General features: G+C 33.1%; 1 protein-coding gene across 1 annotated transcript; it reads left to right on the top strand.

The window, feature by feature from the left end:
* Positions 1 to 12,392: 12,392 nt before the first annotated feature.
* Positions 12,393 to 24,640, top strand: LOC133297504 (protein transport protein SEC31 homolog B). The gene is made up of 22 exons (XM_061496673.1): positions 12,393 to 12,938; positions 14,343 to 14,397; positions 14,518 to 14,640; positions 14,788 to 14,884; positions 14,981 to 15,017; positions 15,122 to 15,227; positions 15,305 to 15,362; positions 16,620 to 16,717; positions 16,854 to 16,973; positions 17,840 to 17,882; positions 18,102 to 18,223; positions 18,309 to 18,436; positions 18,551 to 19,106; positions 19,773 to 19,865; positions 20,397 to 20,582; positions 20,665 to 20,878; positions 21,731 to 21,831; positions 21,932 to 22,111; positions 23,017 to 23,139; positions 23,226 to 23,496; positions 23,698 to 23,936; positions 24,033 to 24,640. The coding sequence occupies exons 1-22, from the start codon at positions 12,622 to 12,624 to the stop codon at positions 24,126 to 24,128; spliced, it is 3,363 nt and encodes a 1,120-aa protein (XP_061352657.1). The 5' UTR covers positions 12,393 to 12,621; the 3' UTR covers positions 24,129 to 24,640.
* The last annotated feature ends 781 nt before the right edge of the window (positions 24,641 to 25,421 follow it).

The following is a 25,421-nucleotide window of genomic DNA, read 5'->3' as shown; positions in this document are numbered from 1 at the left end:
CTGTGATTGGACTTTGAGCTTGTGGCCTTGGATAGCTAGCTTAGAGGTAAGCTTTCGTGTCCTCGGTTTAGCCATGTTGTGGTTCCACCATGTCCCATGGGGGTATGGTTTATGCATATTGTGTACATGCCTTTGGATATTTGATATGTTGATTGAACTTTACATGTAATGGCTTTTAATATGCATGTGTTGTTTCATCTTGACGGGAAGCCTGAGTATGTAGCGCCATACAAGATGGTGTACCGGGGTGAATGCAAGTGGTACTTGCACGGTGTGTAGGTGATAGACGTATACCTGCACTGTCTCTGGTCAGTAGATTAGTATTGACACACATGGCATGATTATCTGCTGCATTGCATCGTTTTAGAAATGATAAATGATAAACTGTTTTTAAACTTATATTGCACATGTAAGTGAGCTTGGGGTGGAAGATCCTTGAGGACTCACTGACTTACTGAGATTTCTAGATTAGAGATCTTACCCCACGTTTGGGGAATGCTTATTTCAGGATCAGGTAGTATGGGTACTGATGTCTCAGGCGGCAGGAGGCCGGAGCTTAGCTGATTATGTTGTTTCTGCTTATATGTTGGCATGACTGGATTTGGATGCTGCTTATGTTTCCGCTATTTATGATATGTTATTGTTGAGACTGATGTTGGGCATGTTGCCTTATTTGAGTGAGCATGGGGATTGTCCATGACACTTTCTGTTAGTACTTGTATTTGGAGTTGTATAAACTGTTAGATGGTCCGGTCTATGTTGTTGTAGTTCCGTGACTAGAGCCACACTTATATTATCTATGTTATGAGGTATTTCAGTTAGTTGTTTTATTGCAATTACATACAGGCGATGTTTTCTTAATTGTTTATTAAGCAAGTTGGTAATGTTAATGGCATCATAATTGAAAAGAAAAAGTAATTCCGCATTTTAATTAAGCGCATCTTAATACGATATTATGATAACATTACCGGATATATACGGGGTGTTACAGTGGGCAAAGGACTGCATGTGGTGGAGTCATAAGGGATGCTGCTGGGAACTAGTTAACTGATTTTACAAAATTCCTTAGGAGTGGTACTTCTACTTCAGAGGAAATTTGGGGGTTCTTGACAAGTATGGATTTGGCTTGACATAAGGGATTTAGGAGAGTCTTTGTGGAGGGTGACTCCAAGGTAGCTTTGGATTTTATAAGAAAAGGGTGTGAGGTAAGTCATTATCTTTCTGCTTTAATCATCCGAGCTCGTAGCATACTTCAAAGAGACTGGATTATTCAGCTTAGTATACCTATAGAGAAGGCAATTTTATTGCTGATTGGCTTGCTACTCATACACCTCATCAAGATGGACAGCTGATTGTGTTTGATGTCCCTCCAACGGCTTGTTTGGAATTGCTTCGTAATGACTTGAGGGGAGTTAGTCTCCCAAGATTGTGCCCAGTATAGAGCTTTTTTTGTTGTTGCTTTGGTTTTTATTGTATTTCCAATAAAAAAAAAATTATCTCCAACATATATATAAAAGTAAATATGTGAGACTCACATTTTTTTTCTCTCCTCTTTGCATGGTCACATGTAGGTCCCACACATTTTAATTTGTGTAGAAGATTGTTTTATCTCCTACAACATAAAAAACATTAATCACTTGAAAAATTAATTTAATCTTATTGAACTAACCTACAAATTTTATCACATTAAGATTAATTAAGCTGTCAATGGATCGCCACACTCTATCTACGGAGAGACAAATTAGTATGATCATGGTGCGGCAAAACTTTTTCAAACGGTTCATTTTGTTTTTGAGGTCTTCGTACCCATAAAGAGCATGAATGTGATAGAAGAACATTCTTAGTTAGACACTGCATGTGGACTTCTGAAAAATTTTCTTGTTGAAAACAAAGGGAAGTGTGTTATATACAATTTTTTTTTTTTATAAATTCTTTAAAACTACATGTACTATGGGTAGTACATATTATTTGAGCATGTACTACTCATACTACATAATATAGTTTGTAAGAATTTGTAAAAACAATAATAAATATAATTTATTACCGAAACAAAATAACAAAATATATGATTTATGTTATATGTTATATGGATAACTTCATTTTCACCTTGGACCATATGGTTATATGATTTATTACTTAATTTTTTGTTCTTTTAAATTTTTCATTTAAATTTATTGTGATTATAAAAATATATCATTTAACCTCTTATAATTTTAAAGTATCACGTATATCAATTATAGTTATATTTTTAAATCACATAAATCATTTGTGATTTTCTATGCACGCAAATATAATCAAGTCACTATAATTAATCTACTGGCAAGAAATTTAGGTAATTTATTTATAAATTCATATTTCAGTGTCAACATTATATATATATATATATATATATATATATACGCACATATATATATATATATATAATTGAATATTGTTAATCATATGCTGAAATTAAGGATTTATTTCAAATTTTATATAACCAGGAAGATTTAATTTAAATATTTTTTTTTTTGTAAAATACATATGACTACAAACATGAAACATGATGTTTTCTTATTTTAAAATTTTTGGATCTTGTGTATAAATTTAATCTGCCCCTAAAGTATTTTAATAGTACTCTAACAGTTATAAAGATCTAATTAAAAATTTTAAAATTATAAGCATTCAATTATAATTCAAAAATATAGTTAGTCACCAACATTGATCGATTGATCCCTTTGATACACGTCATTCGACCTACGAAATCTTAATTGTGCCCGAAACACAAAATTGATCTCATGAATCAAAAACTCGAGTACAGGAGAAGAACAAATACGGATCTAGGAATACGAAATGCTCGGATCTGATCTGTGAAATGCGAGAGTGTGAAGAACCACTCTCGCAATCTATCTGTTCTTCTATTACCCCATTTCTCTTTATTATTATTATTTTTTGTTTCCTGCAATATAATTTTGCGTTTTATGTTATATGATTTATGGATAACTTCATCTTCACCCTAAACCACATGGTTATATGATTTATTATTTAATTCTTTGTGCTTTTAAATTTGTCATTTAAATTTATTGTGATTATAAAAGTATATCATTTAACCTCTTATAATTTTAAAGTATCGCGTATATCAATTGCAGTTATATTTTTATATCACTTAAATCATTTGCGATCTTCTACGGCAAGAAATTTTAATAATTTAATTATAAATTCATAATTCAGTGTCATCATATTATATATATATATATATATATATATATATATATATATATATATAATTAAATATGCTGAAATAAAGGATTTATTTCAAATTTTTATAACTAGGAAGATTTAATTATAAATATTTTTGACTAAAAAACAAATGATTACAAACATGAAACATGATGTTTTCTTATTTTAAGATTTTTTTATTCTGTCTCTAAATTTAATCTGCCATTGAATTATTTTAAAACTGCTCCAATAGTTATAAAGATCTAATTAAAATTTTTAAAATAAAAAGCATTCAATTATATTTTAAAATATAGTTAGCCATCGACGTTGATCGATTGACTCCTTTGATGCACGTCATTCAACCTACGAAATTCTAATTGTACCCGAAACACGAAATTGAAATCGTGAATCGAAAATTCGAGTACGAATGGAGAACAAATATAGATATAGGAATACGAAATGTTCGGGTCTAACCTTAAATGTGAGAGTGTGAAGAACCACTCTCTCAATCTATCTTCTTTTATTTCCCTATCTCTCTCGGTTAATTTTTTTTTCCTACAATCTAATTTTGTGTTTTATGTTATATGATTTATGGATAACTTCATTTTCACCCTAAACCACATGGTTATATGATTTATTATTTCATTCTTTGTGATTTTAATTTTGTCATTTAAATTTATTGTGATTATAAAAATATATCATTTAACCTCTTATAAATTTAAAGTATCACGTATATCAATTGTAGTTATATTTTTATATCACTTAAATCATTTGCGATCTTCTATGCACGCACATATGCACGCAAATATAATTAATTCACTATAATTAATCTACCAGCAAGAAATTTAAGTAATTTATTTATAAATTCATATTTCAATGTCATCATTGTATATATATATATATATATATATATATATATATATATATATATATATATAATTGAATATTGTTAATCATATGCTGGAATTAGGGATTTATTTTAAATTTTATATAACTAGGAGGATTTAATTATAAATATTTTTTGTGTATAAAACAAATTATTACAAACATGAAACATGATATTTTCTTATTTTAATTTTTTTTGATCCAGTGTATAAATCTAATCTGCCATTGAAGTATTTTAACAATACTCGAATAGTTTTAAAGATCTAATTCAAATTTTTAAAATTATAAGCATTCAATTATATTTTGAAAATATAGTTAGCCACCAACGTTGATCGAATGACCCATTTGATGCACGTCATTCGACCTACGAAATCCTAATTGTGCCGAACCACGAAATTGAAATTGTGAATCGAAAAATTCGAGCACGAGAGAAGAACGAATACGGATCTAGTAATACGAAATATCTAATCTGATATTTGAATGCGGGAGTGTGAAGAACCACTCTCTCAATCTTTCTGTTCTTCTTTTTCTCCATCTCTCTATTATTATTTTTCTTTTTTCTTCCTCTATTCTAATTTTGCGTTTTACGCTATATGATTTTTGGATAACTTATTTTTCACCGTGGATCACACGGTTATAAGATTTATTATTTAATTCTTTGTGCTTTAAATTTGTCATTTAAATTTATTGTGATTATAAAAGTATATCTTTTAACCTCTTATAATTTCAAAGTATAAGCATTCAATTAAATTTTTAAAATATATTTACTTGATTAAAAACTCAAACAGTGTGTGGATTTACTTATTAATTTAATTAAAAATTCAGGAGCAACTTTTATTTTGCCAGTTAGTTGGTCCATCGATAGAATGATATTGATTTTCATTCTTTTTCTAATTTACTTATTGGGTTAATTTGAGCTATTGTACAATAATAACCCTTGCAATAAAAATATATGATGTAGTATACTATATATATATATATATATATATATATGAGATGGGTTAGTTTTTTTTACCGTTATCTACATTGAACCCAAAATGACGTTATTTTGGAATAAAAATCAAAGTATTTTTGTAATTATAATTTATTTTAAGATTATAATAATTTTTCTTGTTATAATTTTTTAATTTTGTAACCCAAAATGACTTCATTTTGGTAGTAAATGTAGATAACTTATCTACCTTTACTGTAGAAACATTAAAGTCATATATGATATATCTTACCCAAAACAAAAAAAATCACATTGATCAAGAACAATCCACTTTCTCCAACATGTTGGGTTGATGGCTCTTGGGTTTAAAATTTTGCTATATGGTAAGGTAATACATTGGATCGGTTTGGATTGGATCGATTTTCACCAACAAAATCGAAAATCGGTCCAATCCTATCCAATTAAATATTTTAGTTTTTTTTTGTTTTTGATTTTTCGATTTTTGATTAATTCTGTTATTGGTTTTTCGATTTGGTCACCATGGTTAGAATCGGTTGATGAACATTCCTACTAAGTTACCTTCATTTTTGCTTTATTTTATTTTTTGGTAAAGATTTCCTTCATTTTTAATTTGGTCCTAAGATGAAAATAATAATAATAATAATAATAAATCATAACACCTATAATAGTGATAATTATTGAGTGCACCGTGCATACATCCTATGACATGGTTTGTGTAAGGCTTGGGCTTTTATAGTGTATTTCCCTCTAATTAGATGTTATAATTTAAGGTTTAAAAAAAAGAGGTTATAATTTATGATGAAACTCACTGACACAACCTAAGCATGATAAAAAAAAATTGTGTTTAAGTCAATTCATATTTATTTTTGTTTCATGTTACGAAAATAATATGTTGTGTCTAATGTTAATATATGAACCCAAAATTGTCCCTTTAATTGTATAAATATATTTTTGGCCTCATTTTTATTTATTGATTTGAAGTTATTCACATAATTTTCATTATTAACAAGTCATATCATATTGTATTAATTCGCATAATAAACAAAGAGTTCGTTTTCTGCAGTTATTGCAGATAAGTTATCTGCAGTAAGCCCAATACGACATTGTTTTGGGACGAAAATCATGGTATTTTTGTAATTTTAATTTATTTCAAGGTTATTATAATCTTTATAATAATTTTTCTAATCTTTTAATTCTAAAACGACGTCGTTTTGGAAACAAATGCACATAACTTTTCTGCATTAACTGCAAAAAAGTATTTTTCTGATAAACAAATTATGTCAATTTCAATAACATGCAATACATAGGTACATAGTTTAGTAGATTATTCACATTGAATACTAACAATCACATAAAAAATAATTATTGTTCACGTCCAATGTTTTTATACAGATATATATTCATGTCGTACCAGGTTAATTATATATTCAGTGTCACGAACACAACTCGCTTATATAAATTGCTATCCCTATCTTCAACACCCTCACTTGCTTCCACCATCTTGGAGTCACGAGCCTTTGCAATGAATTTCTATTTCAACTTGTTTGATATATATTTTCTCTCCTTAATCTTAAGTTTTTATATTTCCACAACAACTACTTATCTCATTATGTTCCACTTTGTTCATCACTCACAAAGAAGCAGCATAAAAGCTTAATTTGGTTCTTGGTTCATCATCGAGATTATAGGTGTTTGCGGTTTGGATTGGATCGGTTTTTAAGCAAATTGTAAAGAATCAATTAAACCCAAAAGCTTAAGTTGTACCTACCTTTGCGAAGAAAGAAATTCCACTATAAAGAAAGTGGAAGATGGTGAGGATCAAACCGCTCTAATACCATATAAAGAACTAATTCAACCAAAAAACTTAAGCTGTTGGGTGAGGCTATGTGTTACGAACACAATAAATAAAAATGGGAATTTGGCTTTGCTGAGGAAGCCTGACCTCTTGCACAAGTGCCTTTTGGGATAACTTTTCTAATCTGATCTGATACTTTTATTCAAATACTTAAAGGTTTAAATAGATAATACAAGACAACTGTAAAGATAACTACCCATTATGTTCCACTAATAACTATGACCTATTCTTTAAGAAAGTTAAAATTCAAATAACAACCCACTACTTAAACAACCCAACAATTTAGAAAATAATAAAATAAAAGATCGTAACATTCCCTCCCTCTAAAAATAACTATTGTCCTCAAGAGTAAATTTAACATCAAGTAATTGAATCATCTTCAATATCTGCTTCTCCTTCACTTTCGTCCATCACCGCCTCGTCGTCGCTCTCTTTTGTCACTGCTTGGATCGTGAACAATTGTTTGCAGCGATGGCCTGGAGTGAATGCGATATTACAGCGAACGAGAGTCGTGGAGGAGGCGCCACTGCCGAAAGATGCAACGCCGCATGTGAGAGTGGATAAAGGTGAACCCTTGGTGTTGCTGACTATTATGGTTTGTCGCACATTCTGAGCATGAAAGATGATCTTCTGGTCGCGAGCCTCGTACAGTTTTGCCAGCCCAATAGTAGATGAGAGGGTGTTGGGTCTGTTAGCCACCAAAACGTCCAACTGGTTGGAGAATTGGGTGAACATATCCTTGAATTGCTCCGACAAAGACTGGACTGCGTCTTCCAATTTCTGAACGCGCTTGTCCATGCCTGAGCTTTGATACCTATTGTTACGAACACAATAAATAAAAATGGGAATTTGGCTTTACTTAGGAAGTCTGACCTCAAATGGCTTTACTGAGGAAGCCTGACCTCTTGCACATGTGCCTTTTGGGATAACTTTTCTAATATACTTTTATTCAAATACTTAAAGGTTTAAATAGATAACACAAAACAACTTTAAATATAACTACCCATTATGCTCCACTAATAAATATGACATATTCTTTAGGAAAGTTAAAATTCAAATAACAACCCACTACTTAAACAACCCAACAATTTAGAAAATAATAAAATAAAAGATCGTAACACTATGGTTTTATATATCTCAACATAGCTGATCCAATCTCTTCGATTGATCATTTAATCATCCATTTGGTTTAGATTTTTTTTGAAATCCAATCCAATTTTATTCGGTTTGGATTGTATCGATTTTCGAAAAATCTAAAATTTCAGTCATACAAATCAATAGCTATATCAAAATAAAGTCATTCAAAGTTACAAACCACTGAAAAATTCGAGTATTCGAACTAAAACAAGTCTTAAAATTCATGAAGAGTTAAAATAGATTAATTAGTAGACAATAAAAAACTAAAACAATATAATTTGCTATCGATACATTAAGATTCCAAGTCTACAAAACAACAAGATTCAAAGTCACAATCTTTCGAAAATAATAAATACATAATATATTATATTAGTTTGGATTGGATCGGCTTTTCACAACTAAATCGAAAATCGATCAAATCCAATTAATTTTTTTTTTGGTTTTTTAATTTTTTTTTTGATTTTTTAATTTTTTATTCGGTTATCGTGATTTGAATCGGTTCTCATGGTAATCGCATATTAGGAACAAAAGTAGCTCAAAAAAATTGGAGAAACCCTTTTACGATGAATAGATGTGGAGTAACATAGAAAGAAATTCTTATAGTTTTGGAAATATTTTTCACAAACAATAAAGTATAAAACGCAACAATAACCGAAAGCAACATTAAAAGAAATGGACACTGATTTTTACTTGAGTCAAAACTTGGGGTTTAACAAGTTCCTATGTCCAAGGGGCCAAAAGGAAGGTTGAACGCACTTTTTTAGTTATTAGCCATCACAAAATGAAAAACTACATTGTTTTATTTTGTGTTGCTAGAATAACCAGCCCTGGCATCACATATTACCACGACGCACTTTTTGGGCTTCAGAGAATAGATGTGTTAGTTTTATCATTTGCCCAGCACTAATGGACAAAGCCCAATAAGAGAGTACAAAGGTTAAACAATAATAAAAGTTCATGTTTAGGAAATATCAATAACATAAACATACATGAATGCTAAGAAAGATGAAGGACACAATAAGTCAATAATGAAAAGGTAGTGTTCTATTGCAAGATGATGTAGCAATAATGCTAGAGTATCTGACTATAAAGAAGAACATACAAGTGTTTAAGGGACATATGATAATGATGTGTAGGCTTTGTCAACCCAATATTTAACTCGCCGGTGTCTGGTTGGGTTGAGAATTTTAATTCACCAACTCGTTTGAACCTGTCGTGTCTCGCCACAAGTTTTTTATTTTTATTTTAAAAAATTAATTAGAGACATTTTTTTATACCTTTTACAAACATGAGGAGCACATTTTTTGAAAATGTTTATTTTTCTAATATATTGACAGGTTGACCAGGTGAAATGGGTTGGAGAAGGATCGGATTCAAAAATAAAATATGACAAGTTAGGTCATTTTAAAGCGAGTTCAAGACATGACGAAGCAGGGCAAATTATCTACTTTGCCACTTCTAGAACTTATCTATATCGATCTAGCCTCTTCAATCCTCTAATTTGGCTTAAGATTTATTTTAATGCCTAAGGAAATGTGCTTATTTATATCAACATAGGCTCTTCAACCTCGTTAGCGTAGTAAGCATTAAATTTTTTCATTTTAATTGTTTCTATACTTTTTGCTTTTTTAATTTCTATTCTCAAATTGGATAGAAAATATTATCATCTTTTCGATTTCACATTAAGGGACGAAATTAATTTTTTTTAGGGTTCAAATTAAAAACAAGTATTATGTAGTAAAATCAAATACTTAAGTTAGAGCAATTAGTGAAATACAAACTAGTATAATACCACGTTCGGTTAGTAATATAAAATGAGTAAATGCCAGTATTATCACAATCTATGTAACACCGATACTGACACGGGACACGTGACACGATACGACACGACACTCCGACACGTTAATTATAAAAAATGTTAAATTTCGACACGTTAGGACACGTTTTGATATTAAATAATATTTTTAATTTATGTAGTGTATATTATATTTAATATTCAATAATTTAACCAAAAAATGAATTTAAACTTATAATATTCATAAATTTTGCAAAGAAACATAAGATTCTCAAATATTTATATTAAACTCAATAAAATGGTAATCGTAATCTAACAAATCTAATAGTTGGAACTAAAAATTCAACGCAACACAACTTTTGAATCTTTTTTTGAATTTCTATAACGCGTGTTGAAGTGTCGGGGAGTGTCGGAGTGTCTGAGGGTGTCAGAAAGTGTCAGACACGACACATCAGGATTTTTGAAGTGTCGGTGCTTCATAGATCACAATAATAGACGTTAGAGAGTGGATTGAAAATAGTTTTGCATACAGGGATCGAGTTCAAAATATTTGTCATACAAGAGTCAAGTTAAAAACGTCGAATAAATTGCTATGTATATAGAGAAAGTTCGTAACTGCATGGGTAGGAAGGCTATGGCTACTACTAGCATTCATCCAACTCGTATGAGTTTATGGAAACCTCCAAGGCTAAATTGGGTGAATTTTAATATTGATGGGGCAGTTGAAAGGAATACTGAGGTGGCTGCTTGTGGTGGGATTATCAGATCTGATGATGGCTCTTGGTTGGGAGGCTTTGAGTATCATATTGGTGCTTGCACTCCTTTAATGGCGGAGCTTTGGGGAACTCTAAAAGGTCTGGAATTGGTTTGGCAACTGGGATTTAAGAAGGTGGAACTAGAAGGAGATGCTTCTGAAGTATTCTCTTTGCTGATTACAATGCAGCTTGTCAGCCTCGTATAGTGGCTAAGATACAAGCACTCATCGGTCAGGATTGAGAGGTAACGCTTTCTCATATTCCAAGAGAAGCTAATTCCTGTGCAGATTGGTTAGCCAAGTCTGCTCTTCACAAAGATACTGAATTCTGGAGTCATAGAGTTATGCCGTTTCACCTTGCTCAGTTATTTGATCACGATCTTCAGGGAATCTCCTCTTGTAGGGATATAGACCCTGGATAGTTATTTTTTGTTTCTGGTTGTTTGTTTGTTTTTGTTTGGGGCTTCGCCCCTTAATATTATCAAAAAAAAAAAAAAACGTCGAATAAAAAAGAATAATTTAACCTGAAATTTTATATAAATTTCCTTTTTTATTTTACATATATGAAAAAATCTCCTTATCATTTGAATTAGTGGTAGTTGGTTATTAACTTTCCTTAAATAGTCACAAACATGTTTGTGACAATTTTTAGAAAAATACAGATAATTTATGAAATTTTTTTGCAAGATTTAAAAGAAGGTTTCAGACTTTCACTCTATTTTTTATTAATATAATATGGGATTAAAGTATCTACTGTAACTTTAGATAAGGATCTCTTTTTTTTTGGTAAGCTAGATAAGGATCTCTACTATACAATTAAACGACATTGTTTTGGTTTTTTTTTTTTAATCAAATTTCTTATCTATATTTTTATAACTACAATTGATATATGTGATACTTTAAAATTATAAGAAATTAAATGATATATTTTTATACATTTGCGTGCATACGTACATAAAAGATCACAAATGATTTAAGTGATATATTTTCATGATTATAATTAATATACGTAATACTTTAAAATTATAAAAAATTAAATGATATATTTTTATAATCAAAATAGATTTAAATAACAAATTTAAAAGCACAAAAAAAATCAAATGATGAATCATATAAGTAACTATCTACGTGGGCCAAGATGTAAATGAAGTTATCCATAAAGTAACATAACTTTCCCCAAATAATAACATACGCGTCAGTCTCTAATTGGGAGCGGTGACATATTCACTATTGGGAGTGATAATCCGGAACAGTGACCATTTTGTCACGTCTGTCAAAATTTTTTACCAGATTGCCACGCCAACCGTAAATTTTGCCAAAATGTCATGCGGTATATTTTGCTACACTGTGTAGCGCAATATGTTTGCATATAATTCGCTATACAGTGTAGTGAAATATGCCATTTCAGGTTGCACAGTCAGCAAAAATGACACATGTCAAGCAAACAGAATCTAAGAATAATTCGCTACACAGTATAGCGAATTTCTGTCTGCTTGACACATGTTATTTTTTCTGACTGTGCAGCCTGATATGACATATTTCGCTACACTATGTAGCGAATTATATATAAACATATTTCGCTACACAGAGTAGCGAAATATGCCGCGTGATATTTTGACAAAATTTACTGTTAGGGTCGCATTCTGAAATTTTTTTTTGACGCACAATGGTCACTCTCCCGTATAATCGAGTGCAACGTGGATTCGTAAGCCTCTCTACATACCCTACTTAAACGGTTGTACGTTGCAGAAAACACCACCCTTACAAGTTACAAAGCCCAAACTGTGTCGAGTAAGTAAATGAGTGTATCTATAAACTCATAACAACGAGCCCAAACAAAGCAAAATTAGATTGTAGGAAAAAAAATAACGGAGAGAGAGAGAGGGGAAAAAAGAAGAACAGATAGATATAGAGAGAGTGGTTCTTCACACTCTCGCATTTCACAGATCAGATCCGAACGTTTCGTATTCCTAGATCCGCACTCGAATTTCCGATTCGCGATTACAATTTCGTGTTTCGGAAGCAATTAGGTTTTTGTAGATCGAATGGCGTGCATCAAAGGGGTCAATCGATCGGCGTCCGTGGCGCTGGCGCCGGATGCACCGTACATGGCGGCCGGTACCATGGCCGGTGCCGTTGATCTGTCGTTCAGCTCATCCGCAAATCTCGAGATATTTAAGCTTGATTTCCAGTCGGACGATCCGGAAATGCCTCTCGTCGCTGAGTACCCGAGCTCCGACCGCTTCAACCGTCTCTCGTGGGGGAGGAACAGTTCTGCCTCTGAAGGCTTCGCTCTTGGCCTTGTTGCCGGTGGATTGGTCGATGGGAACATTGACATCTGGAATCCTCTCACTCTGATCCGGTAATTGGAGCTTTTTCTCTTGTGATTGGAAATGGCATGTGTTCGGGGTGATTTAAGTTTAGCGGGGAAATATGGATACATTTAAAGAGTTTGGAACTTGGATGAATTTGGTTTTAATGTATTGTGAAATGAATGATTAGTAGTACGTTCTTGAATGCATGGATAGGTTTAATATTTAAACATCATTGATTCGGGGAAGGAGTAGTGGAAATGTTGATCGGATAACATGATCTTTATGTTATTCAAATTCAAATTGGAATTGCTGATTTCTTAATTTTTTGTAGTATAGTGCTGTTACACTTTTCATATAATGCTTAATGCTTTGATGTTTTTACTTAGAATGGGAATTTTAGTTAATATGAATATCTTATATTGCTGCTTTGTGTACAATTTGCATTTCCTTTTGTTTTTTTATTTAATGAAAATAAGAAGATCCTACTAGGAAGAAAAAGAACGAACAAATGGGGAGGTAAGGTATCCTCCTAAAACATCAAAATATGGTGAGAAAAAGAAACAATAAAAGGAATACATCAGCTCAAAAGAGCTACCCAACTCTTTGTTAAACGGATAAAAAATTGCTTATTCTTTTGGTAATCCTTCCTAGTTCTTTTGTCGCTGTTCAGTACTATTTGGAAGTGTTTGGATTTTGCAGCGTTATGTTACTGGTCCTTCATTTCCCCTAGTGAGTCTAGTGGTCTCTTTGGGTAAGAAAAATTTGGAAGAAGAAAAGGAGACGATGGTTTCTGATAAATATATATATTACAATGACTGAGTGATGAAATTTGCACCTTGTGCGCAGAATTCCTCAAATTTTATTTTGTAAATTTGATGTCATGCATGCTTTACACAATTATAACTTATAAGACACTTTTTCCTTTCAAATTTTCTAATTTGAGCAATTAGATTGATGGTGGTATATTGTCTGTTGATTTAAGTGAAGGATGATCTTACATTGTAAATATCTGATTTATGCTAACTCAAATTTAGGTTCCCTTCAATTTATAACACTATAGTGTGGTTGGCGTGAAAATGCAGAAAGACAGTAATTGCTGTTGGAGTAAACAAATGGTGCATTATTGCTAGTTTTGAGTTTTTCTTTTGTTTTGTTGAACCCTTCAAATTGTAACACTATATTGTGGTTGGCATTAAAATAGAGAAAGACAGTAATTGCTGTTGGAGTAAACAAATGGTGCATTTTTGTTAGTTTCAAGTTTTTCTCTTGTTTGGTCGAAGTTATGGATTAAATATTTAGTAATCCGAATATTTGGGTTCGTGGGTTGATTAATTTATGTTTTTAGTGTCATAAACAACTAGTCTATGATCCGTGCCTTCGCAGGGGACGGTGGTAAATAAAAAGTATAAAATAGAACTAAATGGGTTTATTTTCTTGATTAATTTTCTCAGGTCGGAGGCAAATGAAAATCCTCTTGTTGGACACCTTGTGAGGCATAAAGGACCAGTACGTTATTCTTTTCTTTTATGAGCCAACCCATTGAGTTTTTATTGTTCTTTGATCTCCAGCATATATGTATTTTTTGCTTACATGTGAAATCCTATCTTTGACATTTTTATATTTCAGGTTCGTGGTCTTGAGTTTAATGCCATTGCACCAAATCTTCTTGCATCTGGGGCTGAGGATGGTGAAATTTGCATATGGGATTTGGCCAATCCTTCAGAGCCTACTCATTTTCCACCACTAAAGGTTAGAGATTGTTCCCTTGAGAGTGTGCGTCTGTCTAATACCCCCTCCCTTTTGATAGATTAGTATGTTCTTTATCTTTAAATATCTGTCTCTATAATTTAACGAATTTTACAGGATGTTTAAGTTTGTTATATGATCGTTGTGCAGGGTAGTGGCTCTGCTGCCCAGGGGGAAATTTCATTCTTATCTTGGAATAGTAAAGTCCAACACATATTAGCATCTACTTCATATAATGGGACCACCGGTGAGGAAGGGTTTAATCCAACTTTTATATTCTGTTCTTAATGTTGCATTGCTTTGTGGAAAACTATATTGTTTCATTTTTGTTTTATTTTTCCAGTGGTCTGGGACCTAAAGAAGCAAAAGCCAGTGATAAGGTAATTTGGTTGATCATCTTTTGCCTTTTCTTTTTGAAGAAGTCTGGTATTCTTTTGCCAAAAGAACCTTATTGTAACCTCATGTATCCTATGTGAACTGACAGCTTTGCAGATTCAGTTAGAAGGCGGTCCTCAGTTTTGCAGTGGAATCCTGATGTTGCTACGCAACTTGTTGTTGCATCAGATGAAGATGGCTCTCCTTCTGTGAGGGTATAGTCACTGCAGTTTAATTATCTGTTTATTTTCAGGGTAATGTGTGTTGACCTTATATGAATATATTAATGCAGCTTTGGGATATGAGGAATGTAATGACACCGATAAAGGAGTTTGTGGGACACACCAGAGGTAATGGCACCTGTTAATTTGTTTATATTTTATAATTCTTATTGTAGTCTCTCTTTGTCGGCATAGTTATCCTTGTATCTCTTATTGTTGTATTTTTCTTATTCCTCCCCCCCACAAAAAAAAACACAAACCCCCCCACCCATTGGGAAAAAATTGTAGGAAACAGATGAGCAAGAATTGTTAACTGTGATACAGGTCAGGATAGATAATTAAACTGTTGATGACTGTAGATCGTCTTGTTCTCTTGTTTATGTAAGAATTTGTGTGAAATATGAAGGGAGGGTGATAGAGAGACTGCTAGGAAGCACGAATATGACATGGGACATGGATCCGATAAGACATGGACACAGGGATATAACAAATTTTAGATATTATAGGTCAAGGCATGACCATGGTACAATTTATGAAGTTGGTATAGAATTATCATAAAATCACAAAGCTTAAATTAAAACAGAGAATCAATGTTTAAAATTTAGCGTTATTTAATAAAAATACTATCATTTATAATTATTGTAATATTTCCATTTGTATTTGTATACAACTGTAAAAAAACAAAGTAACAAAAAATTGCAAAATGTAACTAGGAGTATTCCAAGTGTTGTCTGACACAGGTATGTGTTCTACATGGGCAAAATGACTATTTTGAAGTGTTCATGCTTCCTAGGATAGTGGGATTATTCTAGCTTACACCTTTTCTATAGCTTGTTTGGATACACTGTAAAATATATATTGGCTCCAGTGAATAAATTTGGTGTGGTATCCAATCAAGTACTTTGTATGTTAAATTTTTTTCTGTTCCATAGTAGATAGTATGGCAGACCTACTGGTCAACTATGCCCATCATGGGATAATTTACCCAAAAATAAGGTATTGTTAAGTGTTTACTCATTAAGTTATTCCAAACACCTGATAGTAGCGATCTTTGCTTTCATGCTGATACGGAGCAGATACCCTGCTATTAGGCATCTCATGTTGTTTATTGATCATTTTTTTAATTTTTTGTAATCAATGGTGTGCTCTTCTTTAATGCTTGTTTCTGCCTCTTGCTTTTTGATCTAGTATAATGTGCTGTGAGATTATTGATTTGTTCCTGCTGAATTAATGTGCAAATTGATGTTAGCATGTTTTGCTATGATTTATAGGCTGTCTGAGTTTAAATTTTATAGTTCTTTTAGCTTTTATTGTGAAGCTTCACAATCTCCATCACTGTTTTAAGTTAATTTGACTTGATTATGTTACCTGAATCTCATATATTAGGTGTAATTGCAATGTCTTGGTGTCCCAATGATAGCTCTTATTTGCTTACCTGTGGCAAAGATAGCCGAACTATATGCTGGGACACAGTTTCTGGAGAGGTGGTGTTTGGCCTTCTTTTACCCCTTTCATATTCTGTTTGACAGATTTCACAATTGCCCGATTGGGTCAACCTTTTCATTCAGGACTTTTGTTTAGTAATGACCGTTTTTCCTTTTTGGGTGGGGTGGGGCACAGATTGCCAGTGAATTGCCAGCTGGGACCAACTGGAACTTTGATGTGCATTGGTATCCTAAGATACCTGGAGTAATATCAGCATCTTCCTTTGATGGAAAAATTGGCATGTACAACATTAAGGTACATACATATATTTTTGGTGGTATTTTTTATATTTACATTTTTATTTTTGGTGACTTTCTCTGGATTTTGTTTTGCAAGTATATGGAAGTATGCTTTAACGTTGAAGGAATTCATTTGAGAGTAATTAACTAGGGATGTGATGAAGTGACATTGAAAATGAAAAACTAGATAAGTTATGCCTGAATTTATTTGCTCTATTGTCATTGGTCATAATTGTAATAGATAGTAGTTTTTATGACCTGTGCTGAAGTAGTGTCTTAATGTGTATAATGAATAGATATTTTACTCTACAAGTTCAAATTTCAAAATAACCATTTTCATATTGCCCTTCTATATACAATTCTAGGTTATCAATTGCACTGCTATTGTGCGCAATTGTGCTACAGATGTGGGTAGCAGCCCTCAGCTGCTGTTTCCGCTACGTAATGCTACAATTTGCTGTAGTGAACGCAATCGCATCCCTATAGTGAAGGGGGTCAAATCCCATATTTTCCCGTGTAATTGGGGGGATATAATTGACTTTTGACCCCTTTTTTCCCCCTGATAATGTTACCTTCAAAGTTTTGTACCCTATCTCTCGACTCACTTTCTGGCAAGCTACTGAAAGTTCACTTTGTCTTTGACTCACTTTGCTCTCTACCGACAGTGGCTTCTTGCCTCTGTTTTCCCTTTGATCCATTCCCCTTCTTGTCTCCTCTGTTTTGACTAGAAGTTAATGGATAAAATACATAAGCAATTGGAATAAGTTATGCCTATTTCTAATTTATTTTTGTATTTTAGGCCTAACTTGCTATCCTGATTCTCTTCCTGTTGATCTCTTTATTGGCCTTAGTATTAATGGTAACATATGTAATTGCCTGCAGGGTCACCGTCAATATGCTGCTGGAGAAAATGTTATTGGTGCAGGTGTGCATTTGTTTTCGACTTCTATCGAATAAATTACTAGATATTATATTTATTTTCTTATATATCATCTGCCTGTGACATGCTCAGACACTCAGTCTATGCATTTCCTTTATAAGCATTTTGTAGGCATATGTGTGTATTTGTTTTATGAGATGAGGAGGGTTTGGCAAGGCTTTCTTTAATGAAATCTCTTAAATGAAATCTGTCCTTTGTGTGCAGTACCATTGAGAGCTCCAAAATGGTATAAACGTCCTGCTGGGGTGTCGTTTGGCTTTGGAGGCAAGCTTGTGTCATTTCATCCCAGGGTATCTGATGCAGGCTCTCCTGCTGGGGCTTCTGAGGTAAGATTTTAGTATTTTTTTAATATTATTTTTGGCTCAGTTCTTAAAACTCTCAGTTGAATTCATCCTACTCGTAATTTTCCAGGTTTATGTGCATAACTTGGTCACTGAACACAGTCTACTGAGTCGTTCTTCTGAATTTGAAGCTGCAATACAAAATGGGGAAAGGTCTTTATTGAGGGTTTTATGTGATAAAAAAGCTCAGGAATCAGAGTAAGTTCTATCCATGAAGTGAAACCTTGTCTCATGAATCATGATGCTTGCTTTTCATCCATAGGCTAACCTGTGACTCTTGAATATGTTGATTGGTTTTTATTGTTGTGACAGATCTCAGGAGGAAAGGGGAACATGGGGCTTTTTAAAGGTTATGTTCGAAGATGATGGAACTGCACGAACAAAACTTCTCACACACCTTGGTTTCAATGTACCTAGTGAAGCAAAAGACACAGTTAATGATGATCTTTCCCAAGAAGTAAATGGTCTTGGACTTGAGGACACAACTGTTGATAGCGTAGGACATGTTGCTACTACTGAAACCAATATTTTCTCTTCTGATAATGGGGAGGATTTCTTTAACAATCTTCCCAGTCCTAAAGCTGATACTCCTTCATCTACTTCTATTGGCAACTTTGTTGCTGCGGATAATGCCAATGGTTCTGAGAAAATCCAAGATGATGAGGAAGTGGAGGAGAGCAGTGACCCTTCTTTTGATGACAGTGTTCAGCATGCTTTAGTTCTTGGGGACTACAAGGGGGCTGTTACGCAATGCATATCTGCAAATAAATGGGCTGATGCTTTAGTTATTGCTCATGTTGGTAGTCCTTTGTTGTGGGAAAGTACACGGGATAAATACCTTAAGATGATCAGATCACCATACTTAAAGGTAATTGATAATTAGGGTTGTGAATGATTCATGCCAAAGCCGAGCACTTGAAGCTCAGGTTTAACTTGCAAAAAAATAAAAAGATGAGCTAAAATAACGCCTGGGCTTGGCTTGTTTAGCTCGCTTATAGCTTGATTTTTTTCTTTTTCCTTATCAAATCTTTTATTGAAGTTCTTTAAGTTTATTAATTTAGTATTTAATAGGTTTTCTCATGCTAGAAGATGAAGTGAAAATAGGAAGAGAAAGAGAGTAAAAGAATATTTTAACATGGAAGTTAGGTAATTATAATTTTCTAGATAGAATTACAATTCACTAAGTTACCCCTTTTCTTATCAAAAATTGACATTTTTGGTCATCACACTCTAAAAAAAGAAGCTATTCATGAGCTTTTAATGTTTAGCCTATAAATCTTGAGCTTGTTTCTTTTATATGATTGAGTTTAAAACTAACTTTGAGCTTGTTTGTTTCATAAAACATACAAGCTTGTTCAAGCATTTAATGAGTCGAGCTCGAATAATTCACAAATAGCTCAGCTTATTTACATCCCTACTGATAATTACATCATACAATCTAACAATTTCATATCTGTCATAAATTCTATCCATTACCTACCAGATATTTGATTTTTGTAAGTCTTATTCATTTTTTGGTAATTTCCATTTTCAGATTGTATCAGCAATGGTGAGCAATGATCTATTGAGCCTTGTGAACACCAGGCCTCTGAAATTTTGGAAAGAAACCCTTGCTCTTCTTTGTAGTGTAAGTCTTTATTTTTTCTTGCTTGTCTTAGTTTGTTTTTAGTTAGTTTTTGAATTACTGACATCTTTTTAATGTTCCTGTGGTACATAGTTCTTAAATTGATGAAAAGGGAATGCAGATTTACGTAATGAAATTCTTACTATTATCCCAGACTCACTTGCTCTCCTCTTATTTTACCCTAGGTTTCTTTTAATAGTTTGTTATTTCTTGTTAATATATGGTCATGTCTTTATTTACTGCATTTTGAAAGCCTACATCAATTCCATTTTTGATTGCACTTTTTGACTATATTGTCTTCTTGCTATTGCTACTGATGGTCATAAGAAATCTAATATCATCATGAGCATTATGTCATTTATGTGGATGGATACTTTTAATTTCTTTTATTTTATTTATGATTGGATAAAGTTGCGAGACTAGAATTCCTCTTCTAGTATAAATTAAAAAATCCACATTGGACATGAATTTTGATGGTCTGAGTTATTATATTATAGTCATACACTAATTATTCTTATTATCACACATTAACAGTTTGCTCAGAGAGATGAATGGACAATGCTTTGTGACACACTCGCTTCAAAACTCATGGGGGCTGGTAATACATTAGCTGCAACTCTTTGTTATATATGTGCTGGAAATATTGATAAAACTGTTGAAATTTGGTCGAGAAGCTTGTCAAATGAGCATGATGGAAAATCTTATGTTGACCTCCTTCAGGTAAGATTGATACTGTGTCTGATATAAAATTCCCACTTACCAATACTACAACTGGAAAGTTGACAAAATTATATACTGTTAGGATTTGATGGAAAAGACTATTGTTCTTGCCTTGGCAACTGGACAGAAGCGGTTTAGTGCTTCCCTGTGCAAGCTTGTTGAGAAATATGCTGAAATTTTAGCAAGTGAAGGGCTTTTGTCTACAGCAATGGAGTATTTAAAACTTTTGGGTTCTGAAGAACTGTCTCCTGAACTTGTGATTTTAAAGGACCGAATTGCACTTTCCACCGAACCTGGTAAACCTTTTTCTTGGACTTTTACACATTGTACTAGAAAAAATTAAGGAAAATGGTGAAAATGGGATACTGATTATTATCAAGTGACTTTCGTTTTAACTACTAGCATTATCATTATAATTCTATAGTGAATAAACTTAGTATGGCATGGTTCTATATTATGGTTAAAAATTTATTGCATGGGAAATATTGACTCAATACTCTTAATCATGTTTTTCCTTTTTCCCTTCCATTTTTGGGAATACTTATCCACTAACAGCTTAAGTTTTTGGGTTGAATTGGTTCTTTACATGGTATTAGAGCTTCAGTGACCACGAGGTCACGAGTTCGATCCTCACCCCCTTCACTTTCAAGTCTAAGCACAAGGTAAACCAATATTGGGACTGTGCAATATCCACGCTTCAAATCCAAATGGCTCATACGTGAGGGTGTGTTAGAGAATAATATAAAGTTTTAAAAAGGCCCTCACCCAACAGCTTAAGCTTTTGGGTTGAATTGGTTCTTTACAGTTACTTATAAACCACTCTTTGAACATTGTTAATAACCAGTGGAGTGATTAATTGTTCATAAACTGAAAATGTTTTTACCTAGAGTTACTTTTTGGTAAATTCACATTAGGCATGTAGAACTGCAGTTCGCTTCAATAATTTTTTCATTGGTGGATGAACATAATTATTTTGTTATTACGAATTCTTGATTGGAAAGATCCACGTTCATAGTTTTTTTTTTTAATAATTAAATATTATCTTGTTATGCTTTCAGCTGTCTAGGGTTCCCATATTTGTCCAATATTGAAGCTTTCTGTACACGTATATTTTCTTAATTTTTCCCCTTTACAAATTATGGTTGCAGAGAAAGAAGACTTCAAAACTACTGCTGTTGAAGATTCTCAATCACATAGTGGATCCTTTTATGGTGCTGATAATTCCAATTATAATAGAAATTATTATCAGGTAGTTACTTTAACTTTTTTCTTTTGACATTTTCTTTTTGGTGCAAAACATTTTGTCTCGCTGCAATTTGAAATTATTCCATTTAATGTTTGTTGTTCAGGGGTCAGTATCCACTCAAGTGCAGCATGGTGTTTCTGGAATTCAATATTCTGAAAACTACCAACAGCCATTTGATCCTACATATGGAAGAGGATATGGTGCTCCTAGTCCACAACAGCAACCCCAACAGCCTAATTTGTTTGTTCCACCACAGACTACGCAGGTTCCCCAAGCTCCCCAGGTATATTATCATATCATGTTACATCATTAAAAAGGAACAATTGTAGTGTGTATGGATAATATTTATGTAGTTATTTCCCAGTGGTTGTTTGAGTTTGTTTTAAAAATATACAGACAATTGTCATTAGTTTTTAGGAAAACAGAATCTGAGCCTACGAAGTCTTTATCATTAAATTGCATTGTACTACAGTTCATGAAAGATATTAAACAGGTTGTGAGCAGAGGCCAAATTTCATCAGAAGTATTTTTTTTTTTTTTTTTAATTCGAATACACTTATCTTTGGCTATATTAGTTTTGAAGTGATAAGAAAATGTATATTTAGAGTACATTTGTTGCCTCAGCATGGAAATTTCATATAAGTAAACTTAATGATTGTGACAGAGAGGACGAGTTTCATGTGAATATTTTTCCCCCTTGATAACTCTTATCTCAGGTCAATTTAGTGCTGAAATACACCTTATGTAGCATATATTTAGTGTCTGAATTTTGACTCCTATGGTTGATTATTAATGGCAAATAAATTGTTTTGGGATTAATTGCAAACCCAAGCTGTGGCAGCCATATCTTTGAGATACAGGAACTTTGTTTGAAATTTCACCTCTGCTAAGACACGTCGTGGATTATATTAGGGATATGGAGTGTATTTTACTTTGTTTGAAATGTAATCTCATGCACTGGGTCACCCTTATTATTGTTTAGTGGCCTTTAGTAGCAACTCCTTCCTTGTTTAAGATTTTATGTATTTAATATTTACATACTTTTGCAACGATTATGTGATGAAGTCTGGCATACATCTTATAGGTTGGAGTAATCTAAATTTTATATTCCGAACTAAATTCAAATTATTTGATATTCATTTTTTCCCCTCTATTGCTTTTTCATCTTTAATTATTTCTTTCTTGTAGCTGAATTTCTCAAATACTGTTGTCGCCCCACCTGCTTTGAGAACTTTTGATCCTCAAACTCCTCCTGCGCTTAGAAATGTGGAGCAATATCAGCAGCCCACATTGGGTTCTCAATTGTATAAAGTCAGTAAATATTTTTATTTTCAAATTCGATGTTGTCAACTATTTGTGGCTACTTGCGGATTAAAACATGATTTTCTGTATTTCAGACAACCACCAATCCACCTTACCAGCCTACACCCCCAGCTCCAACACAAGTGGGAATGGTTCATGGCCAGAACTTGTCACAAGTTGTGGCACCTGCCCCGAATATGATGGGATTCATGCCAGTCTCCGGTTCTGGTGGTGTTCAAAGACCTGGGGTGGGATCAATGCAACCTCCCAGCCCTCCTCAAGCTCAACATGTGCAGTCAGTTGCAGCACCAGCACCAGCAGCTCCACCACCTACTGTGCAGACAGCTGATACTTCTAAAGTACCTGGTAATTGTATTTAATTTTTTAGGTATCTGCAAATTTTATATTGGACGAAAAGAATCTCTAAATTTGCTGGTGTTTATTTTACATTTGGGTCGGAAGACATAAGTCCTGAATTATACATTTCACTCATCATATTTGTTGCACTGATAACCACTTGTCCAACTTCCTTTCGGTTTTAAGTTTTGCTTGCTCTGACTATGCCAGTACACCAAATGCCTATTGTTACAACCTTGACAAGGCTTTTCAACGAGACATCAGAAGCACTGGGTGGTTCCCGTGCAAACCCAGCTAAGAAGCGGGAGATAGAAGACAACTCAAAGAGACTTGGTGGGTTGTTTGCCAAGTTAAACAGTGGAGACATCTCCAAAAATGCTGCTGATAAGCTCCTTCAGCTTTGTCAGGCTTTAGAAAATGGTGATTTTGGTACTGCCTTACAATTTCAGGTAAATCAATTGCGATCGCAAATTATAGTATTTACCTTATTGTTTCAATAACACGATAAAATTTACATTCTAGCTGTTTTTACTTTTGTATTGCAGGTTCTTCTTACTACTACTGAGTGGGATGAATGCCAGTCCTGGTTAGGTCCACTCAAGCGAATGATCAAGACAAAGCAGAGCGTCAGACTAAGTTAAAAAGTTATAGATTTCTTTTTGCTGATTTTGGAAAATTTTCATGTGATTAGCATCTTGCAGTAGTGATTGCTGATCATCTTCTCATCAATGTACACACAAGACTACTGCGATCTCTAGATTGCAGGTGCAGGGTTTTGATTCTATGCGGTTCTACAATTTCTTGCAGTGTCTGCAGCTTTCACATCGACTGTTATTAAAAGCTTTTACTGAAGGTAGTTTTCAGGACATGATCAGAAAAAAATTTAGCAGATTGTTTTTCAACCAATATTTGTAATATGGAGAACAGTGTTTTTATCTGTTGTTTGCTCTAAAAATTCCAGATGGTTTTTTCCTCACACCCCTCTGGTAGCATGGTGACGCTCCAAATTGTTCTAATGTCAGTTATAGATTGATGTTTCCTTTTCTTTTCTTTTCGTTTCTTTTCTTTTTAAAGAATATTGTATCACTCTAGTCATATAAGTATTGATTCGGTCGTCAATCAAGTGAATAATGTAGCTTCATGTTTATTAAATCGTCCATTATTTAATTTCTCAAAGATGTGCATGTTTGTGATTTAGAAGCACTGGTTTCTACCTGCGGTCAAGGTCATGGTGCTTGGGACTTAGAGCGATCTTAGTATTTCTTAGGTTAATATAAAATTTGTCAGTGGTTTCTCAGGAGTCAGTTTGATCGGACAGCCAGGAGCCACAATATATATATATTATTGTTTACTTTATAAATAAAATTAATTTAGAAGAGTTTTTCTCTATATTTTACCTGGAAACTAACTTACACCAAACAAAAGTGCTATGAAAGTGAGGACCTGTTTGAAAAGTAATTTGTACATGACAGTCAAAATTATTACGTGGATAAGAATTTAATATTCTTTTAATTGTTTAGAAACATAAGGCGATAATGTAATGTGCCGCTAAATATACCGACATAATATAGTTTTGTAAAATTTTTAGGATAGGCCATAAAAATATCCTTAGTTGATGTGCGGGTATGTTGATCGGTACATTACTTAACTCTAAATTAATTGGTCAGACTTTAATATCATTTCATACTCACCTGGTAACATGATATCAAATTAGTATCATTTTCCGTCACCTGTTATGTTACTTTAAAGTCCGGAACTACACAACTTAGCCCCCCCTCCCCCCTCCTCTTAATGTCTACTCATTGCTCAACATTCAGTGACGTCAAATATGTTGATATTATACTTATCTCATTTTTTAAATTGAAATATGCTAACAAGTAATTGTGGGTTTAAAAGAGGCCCAGAACACAAAAATCAGACTACACGTGTAACTT

The sequence above is a fragment of the Gastrolobium bilobum genome, unplaced genomic scaffold (genome assembly GCF_033153095.1).
Source record: "Gastrolobium bilobum isolate Gb01-03AN ecotype WA unplaced genomic scaffold, APGP_CSIRO_Gbil_v1 utg3870, whole genome shotgun sequence".
NCBI classification, from domain to species: Eukaryota; Viridiplantae; Streptophyta; class Magnoliopsida; order Fabales; family Fabaceae; genus Gastrolobium; species Gastrolobium bilobum.
This window is presented reverse-complemented; position numbering and strand designations above follow the sequence as displayed.

Bases quoted from the DNA above. Each gene is read 5' to 3' on its own strand.
- LOC133297504 (XM_061496673.1), top strand. From the start codon at position 12,622: ATGGCGTGCATCAAAGGGGTCAATCGATCGGCGTCCGTGGCGCTGGCG. The intron at 14,641-14,787 runs GTTAGAGATTGT...ATCGTTGTGCAG, and splicing joins CTCATTTTCCACCACTAAAG to GGTAGTGGCTCTGCTGCCCA. The intron at 23,937-24,032 runs GTAAATCAATTG...TTTGTATTGCAG, and splicing joins GTACTGCCTTACAATTTCAG to GTTCTTCTTACTACTACTGA.